Genomic DNA, 14,812 nt, shown 5'->3' on the forward strand with positions numbered 1-14,812 from the left:
GTAAATTCAGGTTCCCTTCATCTCTTGTCCATAACAATTGAAAATAATAAAACTTTATAAACATATGTCCTCATGTATGGACAAATTGAATTCTGATGCAATTCACCGGGTAGATCTTCTTGAGCTCAGAAGTAAATCAAAATAATGTAACTGTAGCTTGCTACTTTTTTTCCAATTTATGGAGGCAATGCTAAAAATAAATCAATGGCAGTTGAAGTATTAAATCTTTAAAGTTAAAAATTTAAATATCAAGAACTTTAATTGCCTAACATAGGAGCGGTTTCAAGACCTGTGTAGTGAGTCAGCTTACACGAGGGGTTATTCCCTGTGGCTCAGCTCAGTGCAGAGAAAAACAAAAAAAACAAACTGGACAAGATGGCTATTTAATCAAGCTTGTTACGTGTACACGGAGAACAGACTGTTTATCGGCCAAGACCTGTTCTGCCGAACAAACAGCCGAGCACAGTAATTATACAACGTTCAAAAACCAATAGCCCACCCCAGTTGAATGCGATCCAATCCCTGAAGCTGCTTTTTTTAAACTTATCCAATAGAATTGCAAGCAGTGTTTAAACTTCACCCAGTAGAGTCGCAAGCAGGGCATGATTGATCATCATCCTGACAGCTGCTTACAATCCCAGCAGCTTCGGGGCCCACCGATCCGCGGGCGGTCCTGTGCCGTGGGGCACTCTTTTCCTTCCGCCTCGGCCACCGCCTCCGCGATGGCCGATGCGGAAGTGACACCCCCCCCCTGCGCATGCGCGGGTATGACGTCAGCAGCCGCTGACACTCCCGCGCATGTGCGGACTTACGCCGGCCGGCGCAGTCCCTTCAGCCCCGGCTGGTGTGGCGCCAAAGACCTTTCCCACTGGCCGGCGGCGCGCCAACCACTCCGGCGCGGGCCTAGCCCCTCAAGGTGAGGGCTTGGCCCCTAAAGGTGCAGAGAAATCCGCACCTTTGGGGCGGCCCGACGCCGGAGTGGTTCCCGCCACTCCACCCCGCCGGGACCCCCCACCCCGCCGGGTAGGGGAGAATCCCGGCCAAGATGTCAGAAGTAATGTCCTTTTGGTCAAGTGAGCTATCCTAAATCCCATTTGAATACTTATTACTTATATGTCCTAAAAATACATGTTTAATGGTTAATAATGATTACTCAGTCCTATAATTCATCTCAATCCTTAATAAAACAACTTACGTAAAACTACTCATGCTAACGATTCAGTTTTAAGAGACATCATCGCTGAATCCCCCCCCTTCACCTAATAGTGCTGACAAAAGTTAATGTACAATACACATCCTTTTAAGTACAGGTACCATTGGATTAAGCACTGGAATAATTTATGGGCTTCGCTCTGCCAGCGAAGAGCCTCACCCATTGATAGCATAAAACTGGAACATTGGCCAGAATTCTCTGGCTGTTGGGATTTTCTGGTCTGGCTGGCAGGGCACTCCTGTCCACGAGTTTCCTGGTGGCCTGGGGTGTCTTCAATGGGGAATCCCATTGACAGCAGTGGGAACAGAGAATACTGCCCCAGCGAACGGCACACAGCTGAGGAACACGGGATTGGGGGAGCGGGGAATCCAGCCCATTACCTACACTATAAATAGTGTAGGATATTGGCATTTCAAAACAAAAATCCAACAATCTTTTTGTTTTCCTCTTCCCATATATCACAACCTTTGTCATTAAGGAAAGAACCTGCTTCCACGCTCAAGACATTTTCATTGCTACCTGTAGAAGATACAGGAGATAAATCAAAGTTGTCTTGTCCAGTGATTTTTCCTGATGCCACATATGTGAATAAGAACTCCGTGCCAGTTTTAGGGGTGCGGGCAAAGGGGCGTGACCACCAATTCAGCAACGTTTACAGACATTATTAATAAACTGAGCGCAGAAATTTCAGCCTTGAAAGAAGATGACCAGAACAAAGTGTTCAAAATTTTAAATAAATTCAACAGAGTAAACAGATATAGAAAAACTCTTTCCTTTCAAGGGGAAATCATCAACAAGTGGATTTGAAGTTAACATTAGAGCTAGGCCATTTAGAAAGGAAATCAAGTGCACTTTCTCACACGAAGGGCAGTAGAAATATGTAACTCTCTCCCCAGTAAGGCTGTGGATGCAAGGACAACTAGAGCTTTTAAGATGGAAATCAATAGAGCTTTAAAGATAAGGATATGGAGTTAAGGCAGATAGATAATGGAAATGAGGTCCAAATCAGCCTATATCTAATTGAACAAAACAGGCTTGGAGGACTGAACGGCCTATTCTTGCCCATCCCCCAACGGCGGGATGCCCGCCGACTGGCGGCAAAGCCGGCGCCAATCAGACGGGCATCGCGCCGGCCCAAAGGTGCGGAAGTCTCCGCATCTTTGGCGGCCTAGCCCCAACATTGAGGGGCTAGGCCGACGCCGGAGGGATTTCCGCCCCGCCAGCTGGCGGAAATGGCGTTTGTTGCCCCGCCAGCTGGCGCGGAAATGCGGCGCATGCGCGGGAGCGTCAGCGGCCGCTGTCAGTTTCCCAGCGCATGCGCGGGAGCGTCAGCGGCCGCTGTCAGTTTCCCGCGCATGCGCAGTGGGGAGAGTCTCTTCCGCCTCCGCCATGGTGGAGGCCGTAGCGGAGGCGGAAGGGAAAGAGTGCCCCCACGGCACAGGCCCGCCCGCGGATCGGTGGGCCCCGATCGCGGGCCAGGCCACCGTGGGGGCACCCCCCGGGCTCAGATCGCCCCGCGCCCCCCCCCCCAGGACCCCGGAGCCCGCCCACGCCGCCTGGTCCCGCCGGTAAATACCAGATTTGATTTACGTCGGCGGGACAGGCAATTCCTGGGCGGGACTCCAGCCCATCCGGGCCGGAGAATCCAGTGGGGGGTCCCGCCAACCGGCGCGGCCGGATTCCCGCCCCCGCCCAATCTCCGGGAGCGGAGACTTCGGCGGGGGCGGGGGCGGGATTCACGGCGGCCAACGGCCATTTTCCGACCCGGCGGGGGGGTCGGAGAATGACGCCCCTTGTTCCTGTGATTGGAGTTCAATTTAACACATACTTTGATTGTGTACAATTTCTACTGCCGTGTTTTCATCACCAGGAGAATAAACTGGACAGTGCTTTCAAAGAGCTTGCACGGGCAGATCAGGCCAAATGGCCTCAATCCATGGTGTACGATTCTAGAATTTTGTGACGCTCTCCACTGAATATATTTTACAATTTTGTACTCTTATGTCAAAGATTCACGGAACTGGAGTGCGTATGTGGAATTTTGGCACCGATTCCAACATGCTCACACAGATTTCCAACCACTAAAAGGAATGTGAATTTCTATAGCCAAATTTAATGAATATTAAGTGAAATTGTGTTATAAAATGTTATTAAGTTAGGGGCAGCACGGTTGGCGCAGTGGTTAGCACTGCTGTCTCACGGCACCGAGGTCCCAGGTTCGATCCCGGCTCTGGGTCACTGTGGGTGTGGAGTTTGCACATTCTCCCTGTGTTTGCGTGGGTTTCACCTCCACAACCCAAAGATGTGCAGGGTAGGCGGATTGGCCATGCTAAATTGCCCCTTAATTGGAAAAAAACGAATTGGGTACTCTAAATTTTTAAAAAATGAAATGTTATTAACTTACAAAATCCATTCTTTCTATTTCTCTGTGTGCTTTGTAAACAAGTAGTCTATGGAGATTGTAACATTTAATGTGCAGGATGTTCCACTGCCTGTTACATTTGTTGCTGCCTAGTGACAAGGGCGGGGCCCTCTTGGAGTGTTTTGATAGGTCTCAAGATCAATTCAAGGGTCAGTGAACAATCAGTTTGAGTTAATCACTCTGTAAGCCAGCAAGTGTCCGAGGTGAGGAAAAAGAAAATGGACAGTAATAGGACCCGGTTAAGTTAAAAAAAAGGAGCAGGGAAACAGGCCCCAAGTTCGAGAAAAGGCTGTGGGGAGCAGCCTATAAGTGGGCTATTGGTATAGAAGTACCCCTTTGGACCAGTGGTTTTCTGCTTGGCACAGCTGAAGATATGAAATTGCATTTGCAAGCTGATGCTTGTATGTACTTGGAAAGCCAGAGAAATGTAATATCGGAAGGTGAGATTGCAAACCTGCAAGGTGAGCCTATGTTGAAGTTGTTGGAGTAACATTTGGGGAGAATTCCAAGATAAGATCTTCAAAGGTGAAGATTCAAAATCCTCGTGAGATAGACGAAGTTTCAGTGAGATTGGTTGGCTCACAATGTGACAAATATCTGAGTGGGTTGTTTAAGAAATCCATGGAATTGGGTTTGGCTGCATTTGGCATTTATTCTGTAGTGTGGTGCGTTTGACCATAGTTTGCCTGTTAATTCACATGTACCTCACACTTAGCCTAAATGTAAGAGTATAAGATAGTTATTGTAAATGTGTTGATCTTTCTGAACTTGTATATTAAAGTATATTTTTGCTTGTTCCAAACCTGTGGAATCTTGTGATTTTATTCTATTAGCAAGTCTTAAATCTCAAACGTTGTCTGTTTCAATCAAACGTATTGGTCCCTAACCAGATCTCCCCACAAATGGGGTCTGACCAAGGGTCGTAACAATTACACAGCATAAAGTTCTGCACAAGTAATGGACCTACACATAAATTGCTTGGAGTGGTGTCTAAAAAAGTGGTGACTAATAAAAGTCTCAATCTGATAGTTCAGATATAATAATATTTCTCTTGGATATTATTTCTTAATAGAACTAGGTGGACGAACAAATTATCTCAAAGTAGCAAGAAACTGATATAATTTCTGGAATATTACATGATTAGTTCAGCAAATATGGTTGTAAACACACTGTCAAGCAACCCCAAGTTGTTTTATTGGTCTCATATGAGATTTGTAATCATCCAATAGGTAAACTGTACACAAATGCTGTATATGTACATTTTGAGAGAATATACAGGACCAGAAAAACTGTATTTAGTATATATTGCAAGAGCATACCTGTTGCATCCAGGCTCTATGATAAAGCACTTCATACTCCAACAAAACTCTGGCTACTTTATTATAACTGTGGATGATCCGCCTTGCATCCTCTTTCTGCAGGGCGCCAGGCCTCTGCTCGAACAGCAACATAGGCTCCTGTATACGTCTGAAGAGCTGTCGAGCCCAAATGATTTTCCCAGCTACTGGAGGAAAGTCACGTGGCATTGGAGGGTCAGTCTTCTCTTTGTTGTAAATTTGGGACACCAGATCGATATCCTTACTGTAGCTGTGGAGAATTTTCTGAAATTGCTTATCAATTCCCAGATTCGATATTCCAAGCCTGAAATTAAGATGGTCACATATTAAGATAAAACACATCACAACAAAAATTTGAATGGAGTCAATTAAAGCGCAGTCTTTTCCTTGCTCCTGTGTCATTGTCACTGTATGTTCTAATATTTGCCAGCTCACAATATGCAAAGGATATTGTCTAACAAAAAGCGAAAGTAGGAGAGGCTATGCGATTGCACATTCGTGTCAAAGTGAGAACTTTGTAATTGTGGAATCAAGATACCAGTCAGTTATGGATTCCAGCAAGGGCTTAGCACAACACCACTTCTAAACCTGTGATTGTGAAATTATTGATGATGTGAATCATGAGGCTACAAAGTGCGAAAAGCAAATCCCCACTGTGCTTTCAGAATAGAAAACCTTTGTTGAGCCAAATGTAATGTCTACAGCTCTTCTAAAGAAACATGGGCGGTACAGATTCGTAAAAGGCACCAGTACGTTTGTAGCGACATATTTTGAATTACCTCTCAAACTTCACCACAAGTGACAAGGACTTCTGAGTGCTTGAGATACAGCCAAGAGTCGTTTCCATGAGCTGTTTGATTTCACTCTGTCAAATTAAATTTAAGAATGTAGATATAATGTACATCATTTATTTCACTTATATTTTATTTATTTTGGGTGGCTACCTCCTGCCAAGATGCAACAAACAACCAGATCCCAACTTTCTGCTAATGCCACTCTATTACATTTATCTCACCATCTGCTGGGCTCTGTTTGATGGTGGATGATTCTAGGAACTGCCTACATTAGGCAAGATTTAATGGAAATGAAAGAGAGTCCCATGTCAGGTGCTCGCAGCGCCGAGAACAACCCTGCTGTTAAATGAGACCCTGCTTCATTTCTGGACCTCGGTGAGGAATACTCCACCAAGGGCGCACTTAGTCCCATTTCCTGCACTAACCAGCTCTGCTCGCCAGTGCAGGAAGAGATTGAGGCACCATCACGGTCTCCGGACCACCTAACACACCAACTTACCAATGAGGGGGTCCTTGAGCCTACCACACTACAACTCATAAGGGCAGAGCAGCCCCGAGCCCAATCCCGGCAAGAGCAAGATGCCACCTGAGCAACTTGGCACTGCCAACCTGGCACCCAGCCTGTGACACCTGTGACCCTGGCATTGCTGGGGTGGCACCCAGGTGGCACTGCCAGGATGCCTGGGTGGTACTGCCAGACTAGCAGTGCCACAGCGTCCAGGTGGCATTGGGGTTGCACCCAGTGACCCGCAATCACCTGGAAGACCTCCCCAAGTGCTGCTGCACCTTGATTGGAGACTTCCCCACGTGCCCCTCCACCATGTTGGTGGAGACCAGTGCTAAATGGTGCTCTCTTGGGGTCTGCGAGGCGCGAGTGTTAGATCCCGTGCCTTGGGTAACTCCTGTGTGAACATATTCAAGTGAGTCTGACTACACACTTGAATATACAAATCTGGACTCTGCCCATTGTGGGCAGGATCCAGATCGCGACGCCTCACGCGATCTCACTAGATCTCGCAAGGCAAAACGAGGCCATTAAATCTCGCGAGAAACGACCTTGTCACTTTCCGAGTCAGGCGCGAAGAGGCTGGTAGATTGTGGCCCATGAGTTTTCAGTTCAACTCCTGGACTGCTGAAATTATATATATATATTATACATATATATAGATACAGATATATAGAAATCTGGATTGTAAGGTTAAGGAGTCCATCTCGGGGAGTGATCAAAGATGTGGAACCCCAATAGATAATCTTGATGCACAATGTAAATGATCACATCAATATACACACGAGGCAATTGTGGTAGAATTCTATCTGACAAGGGAAGCTGAATTTGGCTGCATGTGTGGATTAAAACCCGGGGTGGGGGGGTTGTGCAGTGTGCAGCCTTTCCACATCTTGCCTCCACTTTACACCAAGTTCCTGGTTCGCACTTGTATCTTCAATGTTCCACTTAGTGTTGCTATTGTGAGTTCTGCTGGGGTCTATTTAAATAGAGATCCTTCATTGCTTGTTTGGGCACATCATCCCACCCACCCTCAGGATTGGCCAAAGAACCCAGAGGCAGGATGATATGTTTGTGGTTCAGTGAAAGAACCTTAGTGAAGACCGTTAATTAATCAAATGCGTTCCTGACTCAGAAACAGTCCCACCATTTTGGCGGGGATTAAGTTTATAAAATTCCGCCATTGACATCTATATAAAGGGTTAGTATCAGCAGCATTTAGGGGTTAAGCCATTGTATGAATTCCAATTAATTGGTTTTGTAAATTAATACAAAGATGTGTAAGGTCACAGCACCATCGTTTCATTTCTGGAATCAGATTCAGACCTGCAAATTGATGGGATCCAAGTTCTTCTTTCTTTGATGGCTGTGACGTTCCCAGGAGAGATTGTTCGGGGTCTGTGGCCAGCTGTACTGAATCGCCTGGGGTGCAGTGAATACTGAAAAATCAGGACTTCTTTAGTGCAATCCTGTAAAGGAACTCACTCAATGTTCCATTTACATTAATACATTAACAATAATGGGTTCCTTACAGGAATGCACTCCACCAACCCAATTTTATGGTAATCGCTGTGTCCAGGTGTTCCGGAATATAACTGACTTCACGCATAATTGTGGCATTGAGATGGCTGGGCTGAAAGCATGAAAACTGGGAACAGGAATGCCTTACCTCAATGGTTAACTAGGCTTTGGTCATCTTGACCCACTTCCTTGACCTAATGAAAATCACAGCAGAAATATTTCCCAACTGCCTGACATTTGGCTATCTCACTCAAAGATGTGAAGATAGGAATGTGACAAGGATGCATCAGCTCATGAAAGGCGGACATTAGGGTGATCATTATGGAGGTGTGCAAGGAATTTTAGTCTTCAGCTGAATGTTCAAGTACAACTGCTGGAATGGGATGACTTTTATTCTTTTATGGGATGTGACTGGCAAGCTGAGGAGCTTGCTAGCCTAGAGTCAACCACATTGCTGTGGATCTGGAGTCACATGTAGGCCAGACCAGGTAAGGATGGCAGATTTCCTTCCCGAAAGGTTGTTCGTGAACAAGATTTGTTTTTACAATAATCGATAATATTTTCATAAGAACATAAGAACTAGGAGCAGGAGTAGGTAATTCAACCACTTGAGCCAGCTCCACCAATAAATACGATCATGACTGGTCTCATCTTAGAATTTACAGTGCAGAAGGAGGCCATTTGGCCCATTGAGTCTGTACCGGCCCTTGGAAAGAGCACCCTACTTAAGCCCACACCTCCACCTCATCCCCGCAACCCAACAACCCCACCCAACCCTTTTGGGCACTGAGGGCAATTTAGCATGTCCAATCCACCTGACCTGCACATTTTTGGACTTATATTGGCGATGAGGATAATAGATTATTGATGACGCTGCCTACGATCTGACACGTGTGAGCATCCTATTTTAATCAAAGTCTGAAGAAGAGAAAATAATCACCCAAATGCCTGTCCATGGGCAAATAAATCCAGTGAGATGTTGAGATATTGTTCGACCCCGACCTAATCGCCAATGGTCACCTTACCGAGGCTAGATTTATATTTCAGATTTATGAATTGAAAGGTCCCCAGGACACTAACCTGGGCCTTTGTCTTACTCGTTGAGTGACATTACTACTCTACCACTACTTCCCGTGTTGTTCTCCAACTCAAAAGTAAATCAAGTATACAAAAATAAAATACTCTGGAAGCGATGATCTCAACTGACACTTCATAACATTTTTCAAAACTCAGAGAGATTACTCCAATCTATTGACCGTTACCTGTGGTTCCATGCTTTCACCCTAGCCATCTCAATGCCACATTCGTGTTTGAAGCCACAATTTTCAAGAGAGACTTGATGAGTTACCAGAACGGAGAGTGGGAGAAAATCCAGAGCTTCAAAGGAAATCTAACCTTCAACTGCCTAATGTTTGTTGTTAATTGTGAGAACTGTTAAAGCAATTGCCATGGTTTTTACATTGGCAAACAGACCTACAAATAATTGTTTGGATTTGATCACGGGCCTGCTACATATAATTGAAAGCTACGGCAGGAATTTTCCAGTCGTTACGATTCACTTTTCCTGCTGGCAGCGCACACACGCCCGCGGGCTTGCCAGCGGTGTCGGGTGGTTACAATGGGAAATCCTGTAGACAAGCGGCGGGAAGATTGAACCCTGTCACCAGCAAACAGTGTGTTGCCGAGAAAAACACGGCTGGGGAACCAAAGAATCCCACCCTACATTAAGTGAGGTTATATATAAATAGGAAAGTACTGCCCACGAAATATTTCTCAACAGTTGCAATTCTAAACATGTTCTGCTTACTTTTTCAATTTTCTGCAGTGTGCAAGAACACTTCCATAATAGTGTTTTGCAAATCTTTCAGAGATAATGGGCGGGGTTCTCCATCCACCGACACTGAATTGTGAAACACGATTGGGCGGAGAATCGTGCGTGCGCCGGAAATCGGGGCCATGCCCAATGGAATGACATGCTCCGGTGCCTCGACAGCGGGATCAATGCGATCGATACTGCACACTGGCATGGACGTGCAAATTGTAAAGTAAATGCTTTTGGCATATCATTAATGGGCCCACAACGGTATTCTCTGAGCCTCCCGCGATGCTCCACCTCCGCCAGGAGGAATTACCAACGGCGAGGATCGCTTGTGGTATTTAAAATCAGGAAACAGTCACAGTGGCTGCTGAGGGAGCAAAAGAAGAGGTAGGACCTGTTCCCAAAGGAGCGATCGTGGGCTGCCAGTCCTGGGTCTTGCCGCTGGCAAGGCTGGCAGGGGGTGACCGGGGGTGGGCCATGGGATTGGGGTGTCCCCCGGCAACTGGGGTATCCGAACACGGACCGTCATAGCTGCAAGGCAGGCATCTTGCTGCGCAACCCACTAAGCCCAGAGTTACACCAGGAATGGTTAAATGGTTAGAATCTGCCTTGCCCTGGCGGATGCACTGAGCCTGTACGAGCAGCAGCTGCTTGGGGAGGGCCCTGCAGCATCGGAGCTTGCCCCAGAGGAACAGGAGTCAGCCGGTGAGCATGGAAAACTAGCCACCCAATGGGCCGAGGAGGAAGGGGGAAGGAGGCGTCGCATCAGGCCTCGTGTGCAACAGTAGCACCTGTCATTCGATGACCTGCCGGACTGGGTGTGTCAAAGAGCAAGGGACCGTACGGCATATCTGCCAGATCAGGGCACACTTGGAACCGCGGGGGTATTGGGAGGACACCTGCTCCCGGTGGACGTCAAGGAGATGGTCGCCCTGAACATTTTCGCTATGGGGCCCTTCCAGGTGCCGAGCGGGGACCTGTCTGGGATCTCGCAGACCTGGGTGCACAGGTGCATCCACGCCATCACAGAGGCCCTATATGTCTGCTCGGCACAATATATCAGCCTGACTATGGACCAAGCCCACCAGATTGCCCGGGCAATTGGATTCGCTGCCATCACCGGGATGCCTCAGGTCCAGGGACACATGCCACCTACGAGCACCGGCGCACAAACCGAAAGGGGTTCCACTCCATGAACTGTGTGACCACGAAACTTGCTCATGCAAGTCTGCGGCCAATATTCAGGCAGCGTGCACGATGCCTTCATCCTTGCACACTCAACGGTTCCCAACAGCTTCAAAGCACATCCCCCGGTGAGGGGTTGGCCTTTGGGCGACGGGTTAGCCACTGCGGTCGTGGGTGGTGACGCCTATCCGGAGGCCACAGACTGATGCGGAGACCCGCTACAATGATGCCGATGCCACAACCAGGGCTGTGATCAAGTGGTGCATTGGCGTCCTGAAGATGCACTTCAAGTGCCAGGCCAGAGTTTATTTTTATCGCAGGTCGGAGCGCCCTTTAAAGATGGTGCCCTGATCTCTGCGGAACCGCGTTGCCAGCTCTATCAGTCCCAGGGTGAGGTCAAAAATCATGCCCCCAGATTCTCTATGCACTGAGTGCTAAGATATTTCCATTTAGATCTTTAAATGAATACAAACATGTAAGTCACTGATCTGTGCAGTAAAATGCTTGTAATCCACATCGAAAACAGTCTTTTTGTGATCCAGGATATTATAATCTTGCTTTTTCATTCCAGATACAATAACCTGCAATATAAGAAAGACAGAAAATGAACTGGACTATCAAAAAACATCCTTTTTTCATTCAATACACTAGATTTATGTTTTAAATTACTTCCAATACATCTCCTTATAATGAGGTGCAAAATGTGAGAGAGTGTCCCTCATCTAATTCACAAAGCATACCAACATCATTGGAAGACAAAACATATGATTTGAAATTCCAAATAAACACGTTGGGTGGAATTGTCCTCTCTTACCATCAACGGGATTTGTGGCGAGCAGGGGTCAAATCTGCTGCTTTGAGGGGGAAGTGGAATGCAATAGTGTGGGAGGGTATGGTTCTGGGTATGGCGTGTACAGTTCTCATCTGGGGCGGGGGGTAATGGAGGGGGACAAGGGTGGTGACATGGATTGCAGGACTGGGGAGGATCAGGGTGGGCATAGGATTGGTGACTGAGGTGGGCTCATGGGGGAGGGAAGGCACTTCCAACTTAACAGTGAAAGGGTCCAGGGTGAAGGGAGAGGCTGAAGGATCGTCAAGGAGAGAGAGGGGCGGTGGTCAGTGGTGATGGGGATGAAGTAGGTGGGTGATGTGGGGGTGGTAAAAGATGGTGGAAAGAGTTTGAAATGAAACAGGTACTATCATGAGACAGAGCCAGCTCCGGCCCAAGTCAATGCCCTCAATGTCCAATTGTAAAATATGAAGGTGGTGGAGGGTCTACTTAGGTGGGTGGAGCTGAAGGTCAGCACAACTGGACAACAAAAGGGAAAGCCTGATAATCATGTGGAGACTGGATGAGAACATTCTCATTTGCTATTCCTCACTATTTGGTAAAGGCCACCTGGCAGCAGGTCTGGCCCAGAGGATTCTCACAACAACATGATCCCAGCAAGGTTTGCAACTGATGTCGACTCTGAGATATTGGCTCCAAGCAGAGTTAGGGATGAAAATGGAGTAGGGAGGACAAGGCATGCAGGTGAATGGCAGCCAAGCCGTGACTGGAAACCTCCATCTTCCTGCAGAATGAATCTGCCTGATAAGCGCTCATGTGCGGTTAATCTTTCCATTGCGACAAGGTCTGTCAATGGTCTCAAGGGCAGTGGACGCAAGCGGAATCATGTGAATGGGAGGCTTCTCGCACATGGCAGTCATCACCCTTGTCGTCAAAGAGCAATGTCTCCATGCGTAGGCATGTACTAGGGGGACGAGGATCCATCCCTGGTTCTGCCTGCTGACAGCCATGCCCTGTTATCTGTGATGCCTTCAGTGGCTCCTCTGGAGGGCCAAGATCTGGGTGAACCCTGCCTGTTTTGGGTCTACTGCGCAAGGGAAGGTGCACCCTTCTTGGCCTAAGCAGCTGGAGATGATAGGGTCACAGGCAGAGGGGATTAAGAATGCTTGGGCACCCTTGAGGAATCCTGGGTAGATGCCCTGGTGTCCACCTGACGATTCCTCTCTCTTTGGGTGTCCGAGGGCCCCTCCTTCATTCCTTGAGAAGGGAGCCCTGGAGGGAGGGCAACATGCCTCATCCCGATGGAACACAGGGCAGGTCTGAGTGCATCTCTGGTGGAAACTGGGTGTTTATTATAGAATTTACAGTGCAGAAGGAGGCCATTCGGCCCATCGAGTCTGCAGCGGCTCTTGGAAAGAGCACCCTACCCAAGCCAACACCCCCACCCTAGCCCCCATAACCCAGTAACCCCACACAACACTAAGGGCAATTTTTTTTAATAGATTTTAAAGTGAACACAAATGGCAAAGCATATCTTATAGAATTTACAGTGCAGAAGGAGGCCATTCGGCCCATCGAGTCTGCACCGGCTCTTGGAAAGAGCACCCTACCCAAGGTCAACACCGCCACCCTATCCCCATAACCCAGTAACCCCACCCAACACTAAGGGCAATTTTGGACACTAAGGGCAATTTATCATGGCCAATCCATCTAACCCGCACATCTTTGGACTGTGGGAGGAAACCGGAGCACCCGGAGGAAACCCACGCACACACGGGGAGGATGTGCAGACTCCGCACAGATAGTGACCCAAGCTGGAATCGAACCTGGGACCCTGGAGCTGTGAAGCAATTGTGCTATCCACAAGGCTACCGTGCTGCCCGATAATCATGATTTTGGACACTAAGGGCAATTTAGCATGGCCAATCCACCTAACCTGCACATCTTTGGACTGTGGGAGGAAACCGGAGCACCCGGAGGAAACCCACGCACACATGGGGAGAACGTGCAGACTCCGCACAGGCAGTGACCCAAGCCGGGAATCGAACCTGGGACTCTGGAGCTGTGAAGCAATTGTGCTTACCACTATGCTACCATGCTGCCCTTTTTTAACCAAATAATACAGGGAGGTAATTATCATAGAATTTACAGTGCAGAAGGAGGCCATTCGACCTCCGGAAAGAGGCCGTTCTGTTGGACCTGGCTCTCCATGACTTCCGCCATCCTCCCCATGGAGACTTTGACTCACATGTTGAAGTGATTACAACAGACAACATGCAAACAGACTCCTCTGGTTTGCATGCCAGTCTGTGGAGGGCCTCTGACACCTCTGCCTGATGTTCCCCTGCGACTTCATTTAATTTTAATAATATTTATTGTCACCAGTAGGCTTACATTAACACTTCAATGAAGTTACTGTGAAAATCCCCCAGTCGCCACACTCAGGCGCCTGTTCGGGTACGCTGAGGGAGAATTCAGAATCTCCAAATCAACTAACAGCACGTCTTTCGGGACTAGTGGGAGGAAACCAGAGAGCCCGGAGGAAACCCATGCAGACACAGGGAGAACGTGCAGACTCCGCACAGACAGTGACCCAAGCCGGGAATCGAACCTGGGATCCTAGCACTGTGAAGCAACAGTGCCAACCACTGCACTACCGTGCTGCCCACTTGCTGATACTCCAGCATCTTCACCATGGCTACTTTCAGAAGCTAGTCATCTGATTCACATGTGCAGAGGCCTCTTTTCTAGTACTCCTCCGAGTGCCAGAGACTTTGGCTGTCACTGCCTCCTCCTGCTGTGGATGCATGTCTGTGCAGTGACCACCAGAGCCTGAGTCTAAATTAGATATATGTGCCACCACAGTGTGCGTCTCTGGGCTGGTGGAGGGTGCAAGTGAACATGGTGATGGTTCTACAGGCAAATGGTTGTCCTCATCCTTTGAGTTTCCTATGGGTTGGAACTGGCTTCAGGTGAGGGGACTGGCCTCATCCTCTTCCTGTTGGCACCTAGAATGGAGAGAGGAGAGAATGAATGACTGCTTAGCTGGCTCAAATTAGCACATATTAATCGCCTTGATTTTCTGAGGTTGTCTAATTATGCATATTTCCTTATTGGATGCATGGGGAATGCCAACCTTGCCATTGGCACAAGCACGGTCCCCCTCTGCCAGCTCGGCAGCCGACTGTTCAAATTGTGTGAGAGGCCAGAGCTCAGACATCCCCCC

General features: G+C 47.9%; 1 protein-coding gene across 1 annotated transcript in view; it reads right to left on the minus strand.

The window, feature by feature from the left end:
* Nucleotides 1-14,812, minus strand: part of LOC140430228 (dynein axonemal heavy chain 5-like) — a 502,949-nt gene that overhangs the window by 402,987 nt on the left and 85,150 nt on the right. Inside the window, exons 12-14 of the mRNA XM_072517658.1 lie at nt 11,270-11,377; nt 5,752-5,837; nt 4,955-5,276 (exon numbers count right to left, since the gene is read on the minus strand). Of these exons, the coding sequence (XP_072373759.1) occupies nt 4,955-5,276; nt 5,752-5,837; nt 11,270-11,377 (516 nt within the window). The remainder of the gene's footprint in view (nt 1-4,954; nt 5,277-5,751; nt 5,838-11,269; nt 11,378-14,812) is intronic.

The sequence above is a fragment of the Scyliorhinus torazame genome, chromosome 10 (genome assembly GCF_047496885.1).
Source record: "Scyliorhinus torazame isolate Kashiwa2021f chromosome 10, sScyTor2.1, whole genome shotgun sequence".
NCBI classification, from domain to species: Eukaryota; Metazoa; Chordata; class Chondrichthyes; order Carcharhiniformes; family Scyliorhinidae; genus Scyliorhinus; species Scyliorhinus torazame.